This window comes from Eptatretus burgeri, chromosome 6 (assembly GCF_056783735.1).
Source record: "Eptatretus burgeri isolate ZD-2024b chromosome 6, Ebu_testis_v1, whole genome shotgun sequence".
Taxonomy (NCBI): Eukaryota; Metazoa; Chordata; class Myxini; order Myxiniformes; family Myxinidae; genus Eptatretus; species Eptatretus burgeri.
The window spans coordinates 110,241,109-110,263,671 of record NC_140966.1 but is presented as its reverse complement, the minus strand read 5'-3'; the positions used below and the strand labels follow the sequence as shown (position 1 = coordinate 110,263,671).

The 22,563-nt window shown below is 49.5% G+C and overlaps 1 protein-coding gene across 6 annotated transcripts in view; it reads right to left on the bottom strand.

The window, feature by feature from the left end:
* The window catches only part of HPF1 (histone PARylation factor 1), a 67,504-nt gene that overhangs the window by 38,879 nt on the left and 6,062 nt on the right, over positions 1–22,563 (bottom strand). For 5 of the 6 annotated variants that reach the window (XR_015059590.1, XM_085886721.1, XM_085886724.1 and 2 more), the window contains exons 4-5: positions 5,556–5,676; positions 1,212–1,431 (exon numbers count right to left, since the gene is read on the bottom strand). Coding sequence is in view for 5 of the 6 variants with exons in the window: in XM_085886721.1 (XP_085742847.1) it covers positions 1,212–1,431; positions 5,556–5,676 (341 nt within the window). In the remaining variant the exon portion in view is untranslated. Of the gene's footprint in view, positions 1–1,211; positions 1,432–1,608; positions 5,532–5,555; positions 5,677–22,563 lie in introns of those variants that run through there. The other variant, XM_085886725.1, reaches the window with a different exon arrangement.

Sequence of the window (22,563 nt, the reverse complement as noted above, 5' to 3'; positions counted from 1 at the left end):
CACACACACACACACACACACACACACACACACACACACACACACACACACACACACACACACACACACACACACACACACACACACACACCCTCTTGGGGAAAGCAAAATGGCTGGCTGTAGCAAAAATAAGCCAAACAATGACAATCAGGCACAGAAAATGACTAAAGGACAATGACTGCACCTTCTCCAGTGAGGAAGGGGATCCCTGCCTCATGACAGGACAGCGCTCTACACCAAAGCTAAAAAGGGTGTCACCTGTTCAACAACCAACAACTACGAGGCTCGAGACGAATCGGCGAGGATTAAAGGAACAGAGCTCGAGCTGGAGCTTAGAGAAGGAAATCATCCTCCACTGCAAAGCATATTCTGTGCATGAAGCATGGGCCACGAACAGTGAAGGAGAAAGATTGATGAACCAGTTGACAATTTGGTTCATGAATCATGATCCTTTTCCAAAAAAGGAGATAGAGGTTTTGAGTTCTGGGAGAACTTCCGCCCACCTCCTGAAACCTGCAAATGGAGATAACAACCGACGGGTGAAAACATAATCTCCTTCCACCTTCGGTGGCGGAGGTAAAAATGCTCGTCACATTCCAGAAATTTATTCAGCATACCGAAATGCTTAAGAAAAACCAAATTGACAACTTCTCAACTTTTCCGACCTCCTCTGAACGAGTCAGAAATCTCTGACACATTTTCTCCAGTCTACTTTAAATCGTTTTTGGCCCCCATCTCTCAATGGTGAAGAATCACTTGAAAGGTTGAAAAAAAAAAAAAACATCATCATATCCACATGTTCAACAAAAATCTAATCAATTAGTCATTGTCAAACACCAACCTGTCCACCAAATTTCATCCAAATCCATCCATAACTTTTTGAGATGTGCTGCTCATCGACAAACAGACAGACAGACGGGGATGAAAACACAACCTCCGTCCATGGTCAGTGGCAGAGGTAATAACATTTCCTTGTACAATTATCAAGCTATTTTTTTTATCCAATATACAGCTCATCATGCCGGCAGAAAGAAACTAGGACAAAAGGTGAAGTTGTAGTCCAAAAATTAGATGTTCTTTATGATGATGGAAAATAAAATTATGTACAAGAGGAATCTTTCTGTGGAAAGAAGGATATTATGCAGAGAAGACGCACAAGATTGTGGTTTGAACGGGGATTTGTGGAATCCTTCCATACATGTCCCATTTACCTGTAGTATCCAAGGTGAAGCTGAGACTCTGCATCACCCTTGGCAACTGTCTGGAACTCTGGTGGGTCGTAGTAGAAGCGCCAATGCAGGTCCAGGTTTGGTGCATTTTCAATTGGCTCTTCCTCAGCGCAGGTTGTAACAACGGCGAACCCTTTGTGACGGCCGCGCAAGAGGTCAAAGGGTCCGACCAATTCTAGGCCGAGGACAGGCAACAGCGCCTCTGCACAAAGTACAAACAATGAAATCAATCACGGATAGAAAAAGATGCTTGAAGATAAAACGAGCTCAACAATGGAATGAATGGTAGTTTTCATAAAGTTAAACTGAAACGCATCATCATTCGTTCAATGATAGGTTGAAGCACTCAATATGGATTCATATACGGTAATTTTTTTACTTAAGCTCCAATGGTATCCAAAGCCATCTCCACTCATGACTCGCAGACTTCCTCTCCTGTCTCCTGCGATGAGGCTGAGTCTTTGGGCCTCTCACTCTCTCACCGCAGGCAGGTCGGTGGTCTTTCTGTCTTCTACCGTCTCCTCTCCAGCCTCGCCCCCCCCCTGCTCTCTCTGCGATTTGTCCCCACCACATTTCCACAGGGCGCTCAAGGTCCGCCAGCAACCCCCGTCTGGTAAAACTACCAAAATCACGAATCACTGCTCACCTTCACTCTTTCATTCCTCTTTTTCCCCACCTTTGGAATCAACTCCCTCTGTTCAATCCCATTCCTCCTTCCAGGCCTTCAAAACAGCTGTTCACCACCATCTCTTATCGTCCCCATCCAAATCCTCGATCTTTTCTACACAGGTTAATCCACCCCAAGCCCACCTCCTTCAAATTCCCTGCTTTCCTTCCTGAAAGTCCCTGTCATATCCATCTTGTTTATACCCCGTGTTCCCCGCCCCATCCCTCTCCCTTCCACAGATCTAATGTCTCTGTTCCCTACTCTTTTGTCCTTCCCTCTCCCACACCTCTTGTCTCATGCCCCCTTGCTGTGCGTTGTGCGTTAGCTCTTACACGAGCCTCGACAAGGAATACAAGATGGGTTCCTGAAAAATATAGTGTAAAGTGAAATTGCATTGTGCAAAAATAATTTTCCCATTTATAATAATAAATGTCAGAGTGTGTGTGTGTGCGTGTGCGTGCGTGCGTGCGTGCGTGCGTGCGTGCGTGCGTGCGTGCGTGCGTGCGTGCGTGCGTGTCCTCCATATTTCCAAAACCATGAAACCTAGCATGGATATTAAGAAAACTCCAAGGAAGTGCATGACTGAAAATTGTGTGTTTGGGTGAATTAAAACACCCCTTTTGAAGATAATTAACGGCCTTATTTAATTATATGCTTTGTCAGGCGCATCCTCGGCCACCTCCCTCTCCCTCAAGATGCATCCTGAGTTACCTCGCTGTGGTCTTAAATCACCATTTCTTGGTTTTTTTGGCCTGCTCAACCATTCCCCGATTTAGAACAGGCCGCAACGATTTCTTAACGATAAAGTTTCTTTTTGAACTTTTCCTCACTAATATTAATAAATGCCCGTTCATCATACCTACTAATCGCTGGATACCTTGCATTACTTATAAAGGCCTGAAGACGCCAGCATTTGTGGCTTCATTTCATTTCCGCACATGCCATAACCTTTTGAATCTCTTAAACTAAACCGATTTACAAAATGTAAGCTCCAGAAGTGAACTTGGCAGCAGTTTCGACCGCGAAAAAAAACAAGAAGTGTTCATTTCTCCAATTTGGACATATTTGATATTTCAAGCCTCTCTGGGAGGTGTGCGTTTAATGACGGTTCACTGATCACTCATCGCTTATCAAATTAGCCGTTCATTACCAAACCTTTAGTTGTGCTTTAGCCACTTGGCTGGCGCTCCACAATATTTGCACTGTCACTGAATACTGTATAATCGATCGACTTGAACAACGTTAAGGGGCCACTCGCCTGTATTGGCCCCGTGTTCTTCTGCGGTACATCGGCGGTTGCTGGCTCGCTGAAAATGTGCAATTTTTGTCACACTACCTTTCCCATTTTTGTACGATCTTCCTTCGTTATAAGACCCATCACTTCGGCAGAAATAAACACAAATTTTAAAAAATGAAATGTTTCGTTAACATTACGGCAGGAGAACCGAGAGGTACGCATGCTCGCTCTAAGCTACCTAGCCTGGGTTCGAACACAACAGTAATCACGGTGTTTCACAGGCACGGCAATTCGTCAATGTGTGTGCCATCTCTCAGATAGACGTTGAACTGGACGTCACATCTGCCGGTTACTTAAAGTTACTGATCGATTACTAAAGTGGTGGCGATCATGGCCGATGCTAAATGGAAATGTGAAAAAGAAATAGCACCACTTACCTTTAGTTTCTCACATTATCCGCAGCCGTTCTTCTCCCTTTACTTATTCTCATTACATTCGAATTATCTATAATCCTCGTGTGGATCGCGTTGGCTTTCAATCGTCTCAATTTATTCATTCCAACCTGGGACTACAGGCCGGCGTCAAACAAGTTATCTTCAAAATGGACGCTGCAAATGACGCATGAAGCAGTTGGGCCGTGCCACTTTCCTCTGGTCAGTTTTACTTTGGCTGTCCAAACTTTCCTTCCAGCTTGATCTTTTGGGAAAAAAAAGCACTCACACCATCTTCGGTTGCATTGAAACAAGACATCTAGTTGGCATTCTCAGTACTTTTACAGAGTTCAGAGTTTTTCAGAGCGTACGTCGGCCGCATGTAAATATAAGTTGTGAAGCAAAAGTATCCCACAACACGTTATTCACAATGCAAAGACGGGGCGCATCACACGATATATGACGTAATCACATTGCCGTTTATTATTTTGGGGGAAGGGGGGGGAAAATTGAGCATACAAGGACATGAGTACAAGTACAAAGACAAGGACACAAGAAAGAGGGATATAAATTTGAGGGGAGGAGAGGGATGTAGCAAATGTGAAGGAACAAAAAGGGAACTACAAAGCATCTGAAAATGCAAAGCTCATCCCATTCGCTTTGTATTCAGACTTCTTCTTCCATATGTTAAACATGATGAAAACAGCTTAAAAAAAAAATACAAAAAGAACCCAGATCAAAACGATTAAATAATTCTGGCTGCCAGACCATGCGTCTGATCAAGTTGAAATTTAAAACGTGTATTCCCAATCATCACTAGATCATAATTGTGAAGTTTCACATCAATTGATGATGCGGTTCCAGAGAAAACATTCTTTAATATTGTTCTTCAATACAGCTGCCAAACCATGTGACCTATCAATTATTCCTGAACAAACGTGTACACTCGTGGCTTGGAGAATATTTGTGTGAAGTTTCCCCTCGATTTGTTCAGCCACTTCAAAGAAGAAGATTTTTGAAGGATTTCTTGTTTTGTTTTTTTAAACAATATGGCTGCCGAATCACACAACTGTTGACGTCATCAACATTTTTTTCTGCGGACAATTTTATCCCGAGATGACCCTCAAAATTTTTCATACTGATCGGATGTGGCGTTCTACATATGCAATTATGATGTCATAATGAAGGCACCTATGATGTCATATGAAAATAAAACACTTATTCCACATGAGTCGTCGCTCCTATGGTGAAAATGTCATCTCAATCAGACAAGCGGTTGTGGAAAAAAACACGAAAATTGTGTGTGGACAAACAAACAAACAAACAGACAGACAGACAGACAGACAAACGGACCCACGTGCAATACACTCTCCTCCCGCGAGGGTAAAGATTGACGATTTGAGGTGACCCTGACCTTTTGACCTCCAAAGCAATAGGCTTCATTAACCCAACATGCAAACAAGCTTAAATTTCAAGTCAGACAGAAATTGACGATTTTGTGACATTGACAGAACACAGGTTTCACTTGATGAATTGGGTCGTATTAGGTTTGGGTCACTGACCTATTGATGTGACTGACATTTTAATGCAATCTTGACCTTTGACCTTTTGATCTAAAAAATTTAATAAATTAAGAATTTGCTCCTCGCTGTTGATTGGTGAACCAACATGCAAATTCTTAAAATTTCACGTCAATCAGAGGAATTGATGATTGTGTCATTGACCTTCGACTTTTTTTTTTTACCTTTTGACCAAATTATTAATTTCTCTTCTTCATATTCTCATAATAACGCAAAAGCTCAAATGGTTAACAAAAAGAGTTAAAGCCTGGACAGACAGAGAGACAGACAGACAGACAGACAGACAGACAGACAGACACAGACACACACGTGATTGAAAACCCTATCTCCTGTTGCACAGGGGGGACAGGCGAATAAAAACTCTTTTCTGTTTCTTCTCTTTTCCTTTACCACTTTGTAGTAATCACATACCATGGGGGGATTGTGGGTTCATGCTCGTGCACAGTGCCCAGAAGTTGAAGAAATCCTCCGGTAGCGGCAGAGCACAGAGCGCGGCGGCACTTCGCTGTGCCACACTGACCGCAGGCAGATTCTGCACAAACATAGTCCGAACAAATGTCAGAGGACAACAATCTGTGATCGCACCATCTCCATCCCGCGCACGTGTTCCGGAAATTCATTATCGATCCTCGTGGGGTAAGTTTTAAACAGCAACAGCTGGGCACCGGCACACAATAGCTGCACTGTGTAAAATAATGTTCTTGTCCGGTTAATTAATCCTTGCAGGATAAGTCCATACAAAAAACAATAACATCATAAAAGTGATTGCAACGCAAATCCCCACCGAGGATTTGCCCGATAGCCTCAGTGGATGATTTGCGGATCTCCTCCTATTGTCCTAATAAGTCATCAGAAAATGTATTGATATTTTCAAAGTACATTAATGATATTGTTATGGTCATTGTCCATGGAAAACTGTCTTTTCTTGGCGGGTCTTTGGAGGGATGGCGAGTCTTTGAAGACCGTTAACCTCAAGCCGGCTCCCAGCTCCAAAGTTGGGTTACCGTTGCCAGCAAGATCAGCATTATGAATTAGTATCGTGCTGAGAGTCAGGCGACAGATCTTAATTGATTGGCAGAGCGGAACCAAGTCACGTGCTGCAATCTCAACCAGAACCCAATCTCTTGATTAAAAAAATCACCAGTTGCCATTTGCTGTCGTCAGGATAGACAGAATGAGTCAAGACACGAGTCCATTTTAATATTTAATTCAAAACTTGTGGAAATCATCAAATACAGTGGCCTGCAAAACCCCCTCCCAATAATTCCATATTTAGATGAATTACGAATTATGTTGAAAGAATTTCTCCAAATGAAGTTTTATATTAATAACTGAAGAGATTTTCCTGTCACAGTCAACGTGTGGCCCAAATGGACTTCTCTAATCCGTTCTTCCTGTCCAGGTTGGAGTTCCTCAAGGTTGCGTTCTGGGCCCTGTTCTATTTCTGGTTTTCATCAATGATCTCTCCGACTCTCTGGAAAATCCTCTTTATCTCTTTGGTGATGACTCCACCCTCTGTCGTACCATCTGTCATCCCTCAGACTGGCAAGACGCAGCCTCTTCGTTCTCTGCAGACCTGGATAAAATCACAAGCTGGTCCAACACGTGGAACATGTCTTTCAACCTGGACAAATCTCACACTTTCACGATATCTTTCCGAAAGGACAGTTTGGAACCCCCCCGCCCCCCCCCCCGCTCCCCCCATCCACTTTCTCAGCAATCCTCTATAAGAAATCCTTTCATTCAAGCTTCTGGGTCTCACTATCTGCAATGACCGTTCCAGGGAAAGCCATATTTCTAAGCTGGCCTCCAAATCCAGTCGCCAACTGGGAATCCTCCGTCGTGCAAAGTCCTTCCTCAGCCCACCTGAGCTCCTGACCACGTACAAAGCTTTCATCCGCAGCCTGATGGAGTACTGCTCACCCCTCTGGCCTGGTGCTCCTGCTTCTCACCTTTCTCGGCTTCACGGTGTGGAACCCAAGGCATTTTGGATCATTGGCATCTCCAGTGGTGAGGCTGAGTCTTTGGGCCTCTCACTCTTTCACCGCAGGCAGGTCAGTGGTCTTTCTTGTCTTCTACCATCTCCCCTTAGGTCTCACCCCCCCCCCCCCACTCTGTCTGCGATTTGTCCCCACCATATTTCCCCAGGGCACTCAAGGTCCGCCATCAACCTCCTGGTAAAACTAACAAAACCACGAATCACTGCTCACCTTCACTCTTTCATTCCTCTTTTTTCCCACCTTTGAAATAAACTCTCTCACTCTGTTCAATCCCAATCTTCCCTCCAGGACTTCAACAAAGCAACTGTTCACCACCACCTCTTATCTTCCCCCATCCAAATCCTCGATCTTTTCTACCCCCGTTAATCCACCCCAAACCCACCTCCTTCAAATCCCCTGCTTTCCTTCCTGAAAGTCCCTGTGATGCCCATCTTGTATACCCCGTGTTCCCCGCTCCATCCCTCTCCCTTCCACAGATCTCCTAGTGTCTCTGTTCCCCACTGTCTTGTCCTTCCCGCTCCCGCAACTCATCTCTTGTCCCCCTTGTTGTGTGTTGTGTGTTAGCTCTCATGCGATCCTCTGCAATGTATACAAAAACAAGAAGGTATATATAGAATTGTGCTACTACATGGAAAACAGCATCCTGGTTGCCATGGCAACCACTTTCGATGACGAACGTATGTCGCGACACACCGTCTCCACAGTCTGTACCTATGTACCAAATATGAAACGTGAAAGTTGAAAACTTTGGGAGTTAGAGTGCGGACAGGAACAGATAGATGGACGCACGGACGACCGGTATCACTATATATATATATATATATATATATATATATATATATATATATATATATATATATATATATATATATATATATATATATATATATATATATATATATATATATATATATTGTTGCGAATTCGCGCCCGTCGGCGTGCGATCGGCCACGTGACTCGAATCGCGGCACGTCGCCCACCGGACAGACAATTCTGTCGTGATCCTCTCGGACTAACGCCGGGAGCTAGTCACGGGTGGGCCTTTCGACCTCACCACAAACGTGCCAATCGGCCACCCGCGTGGGATTGGGTTGTTCGCCAAACTCGACCTACCTAAGTATCCACGCGGATGGTAAACCGGACGATCGCACCTCACCGTACGACGACTCCGGACACGGGCCGCTTAAGCGGTCCGTTCCGTACTGTCGGGATAACCGAGCGGTGTTATCGTCGGCCTCGGCGGTTCCGATTAATTATCGGGCGTATTAAGCCCACGATGAACCCGTTACGTGAAGCAAGATGGAGATTCAAACGAAGGAAAGGACGCAGCGAAACGGGGAACAATCGGACAAGCACATTTAATACGGAACCACGGAAGGCACGTATATTACAGTCACAGGGATACAATAAAAGCAATACACGTATTTACAATCACCGTAAAGAAACACAAGCAAGGAACGATGCAGAGCTACAACCAAATATGATTTACAACACAGAACACTTATACAATTTTACTTCACCAGACTGGCGCCACACACACACGTTTACACAGAACCCAAAATAAATGGAAGTCGCGACTTCCCTGAGCGTGTCGAGTCCCTCTCCGACGTCCGTCGACGTGGTCCCGCCTGGCCGCGACTCCGTGCCCTGGCGTGGTAGGAGAGTCCTCTCCTGCGTTCCTCGCGCCTGCACGTGTTGGCCGCTCGACGCCACGGACCGAGTGTTCGGCGCTATCCCAGCGCGGATAGAGGGGGGGGGGAAACGTGGATGCCCGAAGTCGGGAGAGGGGAATGGCGGACGCTCCTTCCCGCAAGCGGGGTCTTGCAACTGCCCCACAAAAGACCAGGCCAGCGGCCACCAGGACGAGCGAGCCGGAAGACGAGAGCGAGAACAACCACGAAGCAAGAATCTCCACCGAGCAAGAGCATCCACCAAGCAAGAGCATCGACAAACTGCTTCCCCCGTCTCCGACCTTTATATCCTCGGAGCTCCGCCCTGTTGCTCCGCCCCGTTCTTTGCTCCACACCCCTTCGAGGCGCTTCGAGAAAGGTCTCGAAGAGGGGCGTTCCTCCTCCCTGGCCGCGTCACACCGCGCATCCACCAATCGAGCGCCAGCTGCCCTCCCCTCACTTCTCTCCCCTCACACCAAGCGCGGAGAAGAATGGCGCGAAAAGCCCACCGAGCGTCCTCGTTGGTTTTTATTTGAAATAAAAGATAGAGAAAGAAAAACTACTGACTCAAAGTGTCGCAGCCCGAATGAATCACATTTATTCCCTCCATACAACGGGTTTGGGGCTAACTACACATGTACTTAAGCGATATCTCACCGACCGGACCTGAATGGTGGTTTGTGAATTTCCACAGCCGTAACACTACCCCCTCCCCTTTTTACAGACTCGTCCCGAGTCGTCAAATTCTCGTGTACCATCATGTGTAGTTCTCCCCTAGTAAGTTTTATCTATGGATCCCTGAGTGCGACATTCATGGTATTTGTGTCCCCAAAATAAATAACCTGCGGGCTGAGTAACTAGCTAAACAAACCCACTCACACGGACGACTTAAATAAAATTGCCGGCGCTAAGACAGACATGCCGGGGGCGCACTCATATGTACAGTACATCTTAACACCTTATAAATTTTACACTAAACCATGGCCCAGGATCAATGGACTCTGCAGGAAAAAGGTAAAAGTCAACGGTGAACCGGCGCACGGGCCGCCACTGCAGGCCCGTGTTGTAGCTGCCAACGGGACAGTTCTCGCAGCTTGCAAACTGTTGCTTTCTGATCCTGGCGCACATGGCAATGAACAAGGGGGGCAAAGCAAAATTGAACGGGGGCTGGTGAACAGGGGCAATGGGCATGGCATGGCAAAGGCAGCAGGCAAACACAGCCTGCAGAACCAGGCCGCTGCAGGCAAACACAGCCGGCAGATGATCCGACCGGCACAGGCCTTGCAGAAAACAGCTGCAGACGATCCGGCCAGTAGAGGCCTCGCAGCAAAAAGCCAGCCGACGAAGTGGGCCGGCACAGGCCTTGCAGTAAAACAGCCAGCCGATGAAGTTGGCCAGCCTTTGCCTTGCAGTGGACGTTGGTGGAGGGAGTGCGGTGGTGCTGGCCACTCGGAAGGCGGGCTTGGACCTACCCTACGGTCTCCCTCCCAACCTATCGCCTTTGCCTGTCACTGTCTATACCCACTCCCTTAATTTGTCAAACCCAATTTAGCCCCCCTTTTATTTTCTTGTTGTTTTTATTTTTTTACTTCCCCACTATAAATCGTCCCCTAACCCCATTTTTACTGTCCTTGTTCGGCTAACCTATCGTCTACTAGCCTACTCCCAACCCCTTCGTTCCCTTCCCGGAGGGGAATAAGGGAGAGCTAGCGTCCTGTGTCGAGGCCCAACGAAGCCTCAAGATGGCCTCCCCAGACTTCAGCGATCTATAACACAAAGTGGGTCCAGTGGCCCACAACGAGAGTGAAGGGATGGATGGTGCGGAGGGGTACACTTCCTAATCTACTCCAACCATTATCTCTTAAACTACCCCGGGGCTTTCAACAAGCGCCTCGCGCTTAAACTATTGGTTCTAACAACCCAGATTCCCGTCGCCTGTGTTGGTGTCCTTACAATTTCGGGCCTCGCACCCCAATTTTCTTTCCGTGCCCTCACACGGTTTCATGGCTGGGATGCGTGGCTCCCCTTGGCAGGTACAACCCTCTGCCGATTCCCCGACGATGGCACCCCCGGGCATTACACTGCCTCCGAGCCTACCAGCTCCCTAAACACCGGGGAGTGCCCTTCATGGCGACTCCCCTGAAACGCTCACGTGGCAGGCTGGCTTCCCGGGCCCCTTTCCGAGGGTCACCCGTGCCCACAACACTGCCCACGCGGCTAATGGCGCACGGGCCCCCGCACCATGCGGGCGCACCCGTGCCCACTACACTACCCCGGCCCCCCATGGGCCCTTGGCCGACTACGGCCCACTAGCCTGGTGCCTGGGGTACCCACTCAGCGATGCGATACCTTTCGCAGCCACGCTCCCAGCCCGTCAACAGGGCTCCTGCACCCCTCCAAATGGGTGTCGAGCCGACATTCCCACCAACAACAAAACGACCTCCATTTTGTCAATTTGACTAACCCCCTAACTCACTCTACACTGACCCCGGGGTCCCTTGGGCGGGAGTCACTCCTCCCCCCAATCACTCAGCGCACCATGCATTCCACATTCGCTCCATTCACACCGACCCGCTGGCCTCACTCACTCAACATGTCTCCACACAACTCACCAACTCTTCAACACACACACACCGCTGAACTCTGCCATCCTCCTCACTACCTCTCCTAACTACCTCGTGCTCCCACGTCGTCCCTTACACTACAGCACGTTCCATTTAACACTACGTAGCTAAACTACGTCCCCACTACACATTCACAAGTCTGTCACTGTCCTAAAAAAAATCATTTTATTTCCCAACCAAAATCTCATCTAAATCCCTCTAACTAATCCATTCCACGGGCCCCATGAGGACTTACCCCTGCCCCATGGAGCCGGTCTCGCGAAGCTAACCCTTCCCCCTAACTAGTTCCATCCTGTGCCCAGGCCAAGGGGATCATCCACCCCTTGCCCAGGAATCCTGTTCACCCAAAAGCGAGGCTTGCCTTTTCCTTTAATTGCGGAGCACCAGCGCGGTACTCACAACCTGCGCGGCAATTCACAGCCGCGCACCTTTGGTGTGACGTCATGGCAGCTGTTCGCGTCCCTCGTGCCTCTTGGACGGTACCATCCGGCAGGGATTCACCCTCCTGCCGAATTCCAACCATACCCGCAGCCATGACGTCACCCGGCGCGTAAAAAAAAAACAAAAAAACACAAGCCCCACATCTCGAGGGGTTCCCCACGCAAATACATGTGCTCTGCCCGTTGGAGCCTAACACACGCTCGCACGGAGAACCCGTCTGGTCCAAATCCATAATCCTGCCTAAACTTTGTCCGTCCGCGGGATCGGCAAATCCACCGCTGGCGTTTCCGGACCGGGCTTCACTCCCGCAAACGAGCACGTGGCGGCTTCGTGCGTTGCACAGCACGGACCTCGCGCTCGCTGCTGGGTAAACCCGGCGCGGTGCTCATTACAACTACGGCCGCTACCCGGCTTTTGTCTCTCTGTCGCCGTTGTCGTTCGACCCACGCACACCTGCGTGTCACGACACTCACTCTCCATCCCATCACACTCACCCCGGGAGACGCGGCTGCATGTTCACACATGCCCACCGTCATCTCCCTTACATACCGCTCTCTCACACAGACGGTCTCTCTCACACTCGGCCGCTCTCTCACTCGTGCCGTTTCCCTTGCACACACCATACTACTCACACACGCGGGGGCACTCACCCGCGGTGCCTCATCCACCCACGGCGCGCTGGGAAGCACGCACTCCGGCACACTCGCAACCACACCACTCACACACGGGGCCGCTTCCACACACGGGGGCACACTCACACCTTGCACCACACACACAGGGACAACCACACTGGGGATTTGTGCCACCCCAAGGGTTTTTGGGGCCTCTATACCCCCAAGCTCTCCGTGCACCTGTCCACAGCAGTGCACCCGTCCCCTCAACTCCGCGAAGCACGACCGAACTCACCTGGTCGTGATCAGCTTCAAGGGGGCAAACTCTCTCCCCTCGTTCCTGGAGGAGGCCATCCAGCTGCTCACACCGGGTCTCTAACCAGTCCGCCAGCTCCCCCTCATGGTCCTCCACTAACTCCGTGTGTGTGTGTGTGTGTGTGTGTGCGTCACTAACCCCGTCCAATTCACCCTCTATCTCCCGTGTCTCTGCACATTTATTAGTTTTTGTTATCCCCTCGTGTCGATTAGTCTCTGCTTCTTTCTGGCGTCTTTCCCTTATCTTTATGTAGGTCAACCTTGCTTTCTCCTTAAGTCGCTTCTGTCCTTCCCTCTGTTTCACTCCTTGCTCTTTTACGATCTCCGCGTACCTCATCCTTGCTTTCCGTCTTAATTGTTCTTTTCTCTCCCTCCCAATTCCTTTTACCTCGTCTCTTATCTCCCTCGTGCACGTCTCCGTCACCCCAATTAGTTTTTCCCTCTCGGTCACTGTCACGCTTCTCGCCCAACACGTCCCCCGAATTATTTTCTCCTTACCCGCCTCCACCGCGGGCCTGACAACCGTTGCACCCCCTCCCAGCTCGTTCGCTCCCACACGTGGCGTCGCCATTTTAATCTCCACCGTTGTCGCCTTCATGCCTGCCTGCAGGCTACGGCCTATTTGCTGCATCGCACCCTGCAGTTTTTTCATTTCTTCCTTCATTCCTTGTGCATTTACTTTCATTTCTTCCTTCATTTTGAATGCGTTTGTTTCCATATTCGTTTTCATTTCGTTCATTTGTTGCGTATTCCCATCCATTTTTCTCATCAATGCCTCAAACATTTCCATCGTCCGATCCGTGGGCGAATTCGCACGTGGGGGGCGTTCGTCCGCCACCCCAGCCACTACGCCCATTTCAAACTCTGGGTTCAGTTGGGAGGGGGGAGTTCGTCCTGTACAACCAGCATTTCCTGCATGGGGATTTCATCCTGGACCATGGATTCTACACATTCTAAGTTCATATCTACCCCCGGCTCGCGCTCGCCTTGAGACTCCATCTTATTTCTCGTAAGGGATTAATTTTAATCGCTCGTAATTTGGAGGGAATTGGGGGTCGCTCCTCTCACCCCTGGACCGATTCCCGTGAATTTAGCTGGAGACAGGAGAGTTTGTTTTCCTGCTCTCTGACACCAGTGTTGCGAATTCGCGCCCGCCGGCGTGCGATCGGCCACATGACTCGAATCGCGGCACGTCGCCCACCGGACGGACATTTCTGTCGTGACCCTCTCGGACTAACGCCGGGAGCTAGTCACGGGTGGGCCTTTCGGCATCACCACGATCGTGCCAATCGGCAACCCGCGTGGGATAGGGTTGTTCGCCAAACTCGACCTACCTAAGTACCCACGCGGATGGTAAACCGGGCGATCGCACCTCGCCGCAGGTCGACTCCGGACACGGGCCGCTTAAGCGGTCCGTTCCGTACTATCGGGATAACCGAGCGGTGTTATCGTCGGCCTCGACGGTTCCGATTAATTATCGGGCGTATTAAGCCCACGACGAATCCGTTACGTGAAGCAAGATGGAGATTCAAACGAAGGAAAGGATGCAGCGAAACGGGGAACAATCGGACAAGCACATTTAATACGGAAGCACAGAAGGCACGTATTTTACGGTCACAGGGATACAATAAAAGCAATACACGTATTTACAATCACCGTAAAGAAACACAAGCAAGGAACGATGCAGAGCTACAACCGAATATGATTTACTACACAGAACACTTATAGAATTTTACTTCACCAGACTGGCGCCACACACACACGTTTACACAGAACCCAAAAGAAATGGAAGTCGCGACTTCCCTGAGCGTGCCGAGTCCCTCTCCGACGTCCGTCGACGTGGTCCCGCCTGACCGCGACTCCGTGCCCTGGCGTGGTAGGCGAGTCCTCTCCAGCGTGCCTCGCACCTGCACGTGTTGGCCACTCGACGCCACGGACCGAGTGTTCGGCGCTATCCCAGCGCGGATAAAGGGGGGGGGGAAACGTGGATGCCCGAAGTCGGGAGAGGGGAATGGCGGATGCTCCTTCCCGCCAGCAGGGTCTTGCAACTGCCCCACAAAAGACCAGGCCAGCGGCCACCAGGACGAGCGAGCCAGAAGACGAGAGCGAGAACAACCACGAAGCAAGAATCTCCACCGAGCAAGAGCATCCACCAAGCAAGAGCATCTACAAACTGGGTATTCCCATCGGGTATTCCCCCGTCTCCGACTTTTAGATCCTCGGAGCTCCGCCCTGTTGCTCCGCCCCGTTCTTTGCTCCACCCCCTTCGAGGCGCTTCGAGAACCAGTCAGTGTTCCAGACTCCATGTTGAGTAGATGGCCATGTCAGTAGTATCAGTAGTAGTAGTAGTAGTAGGTGAGCGTGTCAGTAGTAGTAGTAGTAGTAGTAGGTCCATGTCAGTAGTAGTAGGTGAGCGTGATGGGGAGGGTGTGGGTGATGATGGATCCTCTTTGTGTCCACGTCCACAGCCACGGCCAGGAGACTTCTTTGCAGCATTCTTCGAAGTTTTCTTCGGCATGACGGTGATGTTGACACTTCGATGTCTAGCTTGGTGATGATTAAAATTGTCGAGCGGCAGCCTATTAATAGGCTACGCCACGTGATCATCGGCGATACGCTGCCGCACGCTATGCGTAAGTTAGACTATTGTTGGGCATAGGTTGTGAACGCAGACAACACGCTAAGCATTCGTTGGTTCAAGTTTTTTTGTTTTTTTTTTGTTTTTTTTGTATACCTTGGTCGAGGCTCGTATGAGAGCTAACACACAACTCACAGCAAGGAGGCATGAGACAAGAGGGGCGGGAGTGGAAGGGACAAAACAGTGGGGAACAGACACATTAGGTGAACTGTGGAAGGGAGAGGGATGGGGATGGGACAGGGAACATGGCGAAGAGAAGATGGACATTTCAGGGACTTTCAGGAAGGAAAGCAGGGGAATTGAGGGAAGTGGGCTTGGGTGGATTATCGGGGGTAGAAAAGATCGAGGATTTGGATGGGGGAAGATAAGAGGTGGTGGTGAACAGCTGTTTTGAAAGCCTGGAGGGAAGAATGGGAAAGAATAGAGTGAGGAAGTTTATTCCAAAGGCGGGAAAAAAGAGGAATGAAAGAGTGAAGATGAGCAGTGATTCGTGATTTTGGTAGTTTTACCAGAAGGGGGTTGTTGGCGGACCTTGAGCGCCCTGTGGAAATGTGGTGGGGACTTATATATAGTCGTATTTTCACGACTATAAGGCGCATATAAACGTCTTAGATTTTTGTCAAAATGTGCGACGCGCCCTATAGTGCAGTGCGCCCTTTGTGTGTCGTCATTGTAAGGCGGACGTATTTGTGAACATTAGAACTGGGGGTAAATGTGGGCGTGGCTTATGTATAAAAGAACAGGTATGTGCGGTATGCAGAACATTGCTGTTTTAACAACCCCGAAAATGGCAAAGAGACACGCTTATGAAGCTCAGTTTAAACTGAAGGCGATCAGCTATGCGGAGGAACATGGGAATCGAGCCGCGGCGAGGAATTTCCAGATCAACGAGTCGATGGTTCGAAAGTGGAGGAAGCTGGAAAACGAGCTGCGACAGGTGAAGAAGACGCAGCTGAGTTTCCGTGGAAACAAGGCGAGGTGGCCAGAGTTGGAGGAAAGACTTGAGCAGTGGATCGTTGAGCAAAGAGCAAGTGGGAGGAGCGTTTCGACGGTCACGATCCGACTGAAGGCAGTATCGATAGCGGAGGAAATGAAAATCGAACATTTCCACGGAGGTCCGTCTTGGTGCTTTCGCTTCATGAAACGGTGCCATTTTTCCATCCGGACCAGGACTACGATAGCGCAGCAACGTCCGGCGGATTATCAAGAAATGATGGAAAACTTCCGCTCCTACTGCAGCAAGCACATCTGCGACAAACGGATCCAGCCGAGCCACATCACCAACATGGACGAGGTGCCGCTCACGTTCGACATCCCGGTGAGTCACACGGTGGAGAGGAAGGGAACCAGCACGGTGGCGATACGCACAACGGGGTATGAGAAGGCTTCGTTTACTGTTGTGCTTGGCTGCCACGCCGATGGACAGAAACTGCCGCCGATGGTAATTTTCAAGAGGAAGACTTTGCCTAAAGAGACGTTTCCAGCAGGCGTCATTATCAAGGCAAATGAAAAGGGCTGGATGGACGAGGGAATGATGAAGGAGTGGCTGAGGCAGGTGTATGTAAGAAGACCGGGTGGTTTTTTCCACGCATCACCTTCGCTCCTGATTTATGACTCTATGCGTGCTCATCTCACCGACGACGTGAAAATACAAGTGAAGCAGATGAACGCTACGCTTGCTGTGATTCCGGGAGGCTTGACAAAGGAACTCCAACCGCTGGACATCGGCGTGAACCGGCCGTTCAAAGTGAGGCTGCGAGCGGCGTGGGAGCGGTGGATGACCGAAGGAGAGCACAGCTTCACAAAGGGTGGAAGGCAGTGCCGGGCGAGTTACGCCACAGTTTGCCACTGGATTGTTGATGCCTGGGCTAACGTGTCTGCTGGCACTGTTGTCCGAGCTTTCGAATACTTTAATAAAGCACAACCAAACTCAATTTTGCTCCCGATCTATTTTTAAATACGCACACTTGTGTGCTTGTGTGAGTGTGTTGTTGTACGGCGGACGTACGTAGTAGAGGATATTCATATAAAACCCGCGCCCTATCGTGAGGAGCGCCTTATGTGTGTGTCAAATACAGGAACGGCACACACAATTGAGACTGCGCCTTTTGGCACGGTGCGCCTTTTGGTCGTGAAAATACGGTAATCGGACTTAAAGGATTTCATATCTAAAAGTTATCGAAACGTTCTGTGCACGTTACTAATACGTTACGCATACGTCCAACTCGTTATGAATACGCCCAAAACTGAAAAAAAAACATCAATAGTTCAGCGTATGCCAACGTTTTACATACATTTTGATACGTTGCCATACGCTGGCTAAAACGTCAAGGTGTGACAGGGCCCTCAAGAGGCAATGTCTAAAAAAAAAAAAAAACACAACGTTTGCCGAAAAGTTTCTAGTTGGAGATGCCAGAAAGAGCCATCGAGGAGCTGAAAAGCACAAAGCAGATCAAAGTAAGAACACATTCACTAAAATGGATGAAATCACCGAGTAGCAGAACGTCCGCTCGTTATGTGGCAACTCAAGAGATTGTGAAATGAGGAAAGCCGTTCACAGATGGTGAATATATAAAAGAGTGCTTCATTAAAGTATCAGAGCAGCTTAACAAGCGATTTCAAAAAACAAAAACGAAATTGTTCAAAAAAAAATTAGAGACATGCAATTGTCTGCAAAGACGGTGAGGGACACAACAATAAAAAATGGCACCAGACACTACCAGTCAGCAGATCAAGGACATCAATTCAGTTCCGGGCTTATCTATCGCTTGTGACGAGTCATGTGATAGTGATGACTTGCACAGGTTGCTCTTCTCAGCAGGTACGTGAATTCCGAAGGATCCCAAGAGGTGCCGATTGAATTGCTGCCCCTCAAAGGCCAAACAAGGGGAGAAGATATTTTGTCAACTGCCTAAATACGAAAGAAATAAGCACTGGCCATATCATCTCAGTCGAGACCGATGGGGCACCGAATATTTAGGGGCATACAAGGGGTTTGTTGCTTTGTTGCAAAAAACACTGGATATCGTAATCTGCTATCGTTTCACTGCATCATTCATCAAGAAGCACTCTGTGTAAAAACGTTTCCACCAGAGATCACAGAAGTGATGACCCTGGTTATACAAATAGTCAACAAAACGATGGCAATGGGGTTGAACCTTGTGGTGATGTTTTAGGGATGTACGTTGAACCAACGGTGGCTCTGTGAACCTCTTGAAGAGGTTAACTGTCAATATTCAAACCTTCTTCTGCACAACAAGGTACGGTGGCTTTACAGTGGAAGAGTGCTTGTGCGTTTCGCAGCCTGTTTGAAAGAAGTGAACGTGTTTATGCAGGAAAAGGTGTGCGAATATGCAGAAGTTACAGATCCTCAGTGGCTACAGAGATTTCACTTCATGGTGGACATCACCTCACTTTTAAATGGCCTTAACACAAAGCTGCAAGGAAAGGGAAACACAGCTCACTTGCTTTTGCAAGCGGTGCTATCATTTGAAAGAATACTAGCATCGTTTGTGAGAGACATGGAGATAAGCCTGCCGGCTCATTTCAAATCACTGAAACAATTAAAACAGAAGACAAACTATGAACTTGACACCGAGAACCTAAAAAAAAATGTGATAATGGAAATGCAAGAAGCCTTCGCAGGTCGATTTCGGGAATTCAGAAAGGAAAAGGCAACTTTATCATTTGTGTTGAAAGCCCTTGAAGCAGACACTTCTGCAATCAACTTTTCAGGAGTAGACCGAGCAGAACTCGAACTTGAACTGGCCGATTTTCAGGACAAGGACATGTGGGGTTCTAAATCCAGAGGCTTAGCGACCAAACTCGAAAATCTAGAAAGGCACAGATCTACACTGGCACTTCAACACAGATGGACTGAAACGCATGATCTTTAAAAACGCAAGACCAAATTGTGTTTGAAGTTTGGAATTCTTTACCGGAAACCTACAGGAACGGGAAGAGATATGAATTCGGCATTTTGTCCATCTTCGGATCGACTTACCTGTGCGAGCAAGTGTTTTCTAGCATGAATCTCATCAAAAGCACACCGACAAACCAACTGAACGAGGCGAGTTTAAAGTCCTTGAAAATGAAAGAATGACTCTCCAAAGAAACTCTACAGGAGAAATCACACCAAATGAGAAGGGCATTCGGTAGAGCGCATAATACATCCACCATGCGATCATTTTTGGCCCCATCTCTCAATGGTGAAGAATCACTTTATTAATTGAAAAATTCTGCGATCTGAATGTGGATTCGGATCTTCAGCAAAACCGAATCAATCCGTCCTTGTCACATACCGAATCTGTCCACCAAGTTTCTATGGACTCCGTCCACAACTTTTTGAGACATCATGCTTTATATTGTGGTAACCACATCTCTCGATGGTGAAGAATCACTTGAAAATTCTAGTCGCCGGATCTTCACTAAAATATAATCAGTTCGTCATCGGCACACACCTAACCTGGCCACCAACGTTCATCATCCCAATCCGTCCACAACTTTTTGAGATATTCTGCACACAAAAAGGCAAACAAACAGACAAACAAACAAACAGGAGTGAAAACGTAACCTCCTTCCACCTTCGGTACATATGCGTAAGCTGACTCAATGTATGCCTGCTGTTGGTTTAATGGTTAGGGCGGTGGGCTTTGGATCCTCGGGTCCTGAGTTCAAATCCCACTCAGCTATTGAATTAATACCAGGTGGGGTTGACTCTACCTGTCATCCTTCTGAGGTCAGCAAAATGAGTGTCAGCTTGCTGGTATCCTGTGTCGGAGTGGTGACCCATCCAGGATTGTGCCAAATAACCAAGGAGACTGCTTCGGCAGCACCAACGCTCTGCACAGAGTATGTTCCCAATGGATGGATGGATGGATGGATCAATGTACTGATGAAAATTTAATGGCCCCTTTCATTAATACCAACTCAATAAACATGTATTGCATTACAAATCAATGTATATGTGTCTTTGTCCTGTTATTCAATTATTGAAATAGGGTTTATGTGCGTTGCGGCTCTTTAGATCTCGTGGTTTTGACCAAATTTAAACAAAATGTCTCTTCTTGGGATTTTGGTCGCCGAGCACTGCGCTGGCCCACAATTGTTTACAACTAAAATGGCCACTAGTCTACCAGTCGGCCTTCTTTGATCAGATCAGAAAATAAAGTTAGGTGCAGGTGCCTGGTGTCATGCACTGTGCTTGTTACATGTTTGAACAAAATCGGACCATTCATGTCCGAGAAATGGTTGCAGGGACACATTTAAGTAACAAATTGGCCACCAGTCAGCCATCTGAGATGTGATCACAAAAAAAAAAAAAACTGACGTGCATATGTAATCTGTCATTCATTATCCGTGTGCCAAGCTTGAGCAACATCAGTACATGGGTGCCTGAAAAATGGTTGAGGACGTTTTCGATCCTGGATTTTTTTTTTTTACAACTCCAACGGCCGCCAGTCTACCAGTCAGGCATCTTTGATCAGATCATAGAATAAAGTGAGGTGGATGTGTATGCCATCATGTACTGTGCTTGTGCTAAATTTGAACAAAATCGGACCATGCACGTCTGAGAAATGGTTGGGGACACATTTCAGTAACAAAATGGCCACCAGGTGGCCAACTTTGATCTGATCTCTAAAAAAAAAATGGCGTGCATATGTAAGCCATCATTCGTTACCTGTGTGCCAAGTTTGCACAACATTGGTAAATGCGCGTCCGAGAAATAGTTGAAGACGTGTTAAACATCGGGTATTTTTTTTACAACTAAATCTGCCAGTCGGCCATCTTTGATCGTGTTGCAAGACAAAATGATGTGCATATACGTATACTGGACACAATCACGTGTTGACTTTGTGCCAAGTCCGAATAAAATCAGTCCATACATCTCAGAGATATAGTTGCAGACACGCACTTGAAAATCGACACCAAATCCATCAGCCCCCGTTTCAGACAACGTCCATCTGGGACAAATGACCTCAGGTGGCAACAACTTGACAAAAATTGGGACCAGTGGGGGGGGGGTGGTTGTCGCGAGTGTGGTTGGGTGGGTGAGTGGCGAGTGTGGCCGGGCGGGTGAGTGGCGAGTGTGGCCGGGCGGGTGAGTGGCGAGTGTGGCCGGGCGGGTGAGTGGCGAGTGTGGCCGGGCGGGTGAGTGGCGAGTGTGGCCGGGCGGGTGAGTGGCGAGTGTGGCCGGGCGGGTGAGTGGCGAGTGTGGCCGGGCGGGTGAGTGGCGAGTGTGGCCGGGCGGGTGAGTGGCGAGTGTGGCCGGGCGGGTGAGTGGCGAGTGTGGCCGGGCGGGTGAGTGGCGAGTGTGGCCGGGCGGGTGAGTGGCGAGTGTGGCCGGGCGGGTGAGTGGCGAGTGTGGCCGGGCGGGTGAGTGGCGAGTGTGGCCGGGCGGGTGAGTGGCGAGTGTGGCCGGGCGGGTGAGTGGCGAGTGTGGCCGGGCGGGTGAGTGGCGAGTGTGGCCGGGCGGGTGAGTGGCGAGTGTGGCCGGGCGGGTGAGTGGCGAGTGTGGCCGGGCGGGTGAGTGGCGAGTGTGGCCGGGCGGTTGAGTGGCGAGTGTGGCCGGGCGGGTGAGTGGCGAGTGTGGCCGGGCGGGTGAGTGGCGAGTGTGGCCGGGCGGGTGAGTGGCGAGTGTGGCCGGGCGGGTGAGTGGCGAGTGTGGCCGGGCGGGTGAGTGGCGAGTGTGGCCGGGCGGGTGAGTGGCGAGTGTGGACGGGCGGGTGGTGGCGAGTGTGGCCGGGCGGGTGAGTGGCGAGTGTGGCCGGGCGGGTGAGTGGCGAGTGTGGCCGGGCGGGTGAGTGGCGAGTGTGGCCGGGCGGGTGAGTGGCGAGTGTGGCCGGGCGGGTGAGTGGCGAGTGTGGCCGGGCGGGTGAGTGGCGAGTGTGGCCGGGCGGGTGAGTGGCGAGTGTGGCCGGGCGGGTGAGTGGCGAGTGTGGCCGGGCGGGTGGTGGCGAGTGTGGCCGGGCGGGTGAGTGGCGAGTGTGGCCGGGCGGGTGAGTGGCGAGTGTGGCCGGGCGGGTGAGTGGCGAGTGTGGCCGGGCGGGTGAGTGGCGAGTGTGGCCGGGCGGGTGGTGGCGAGTGTGGCCGGGCGGGTGAGTGGCGAGTGTGGCCGGGC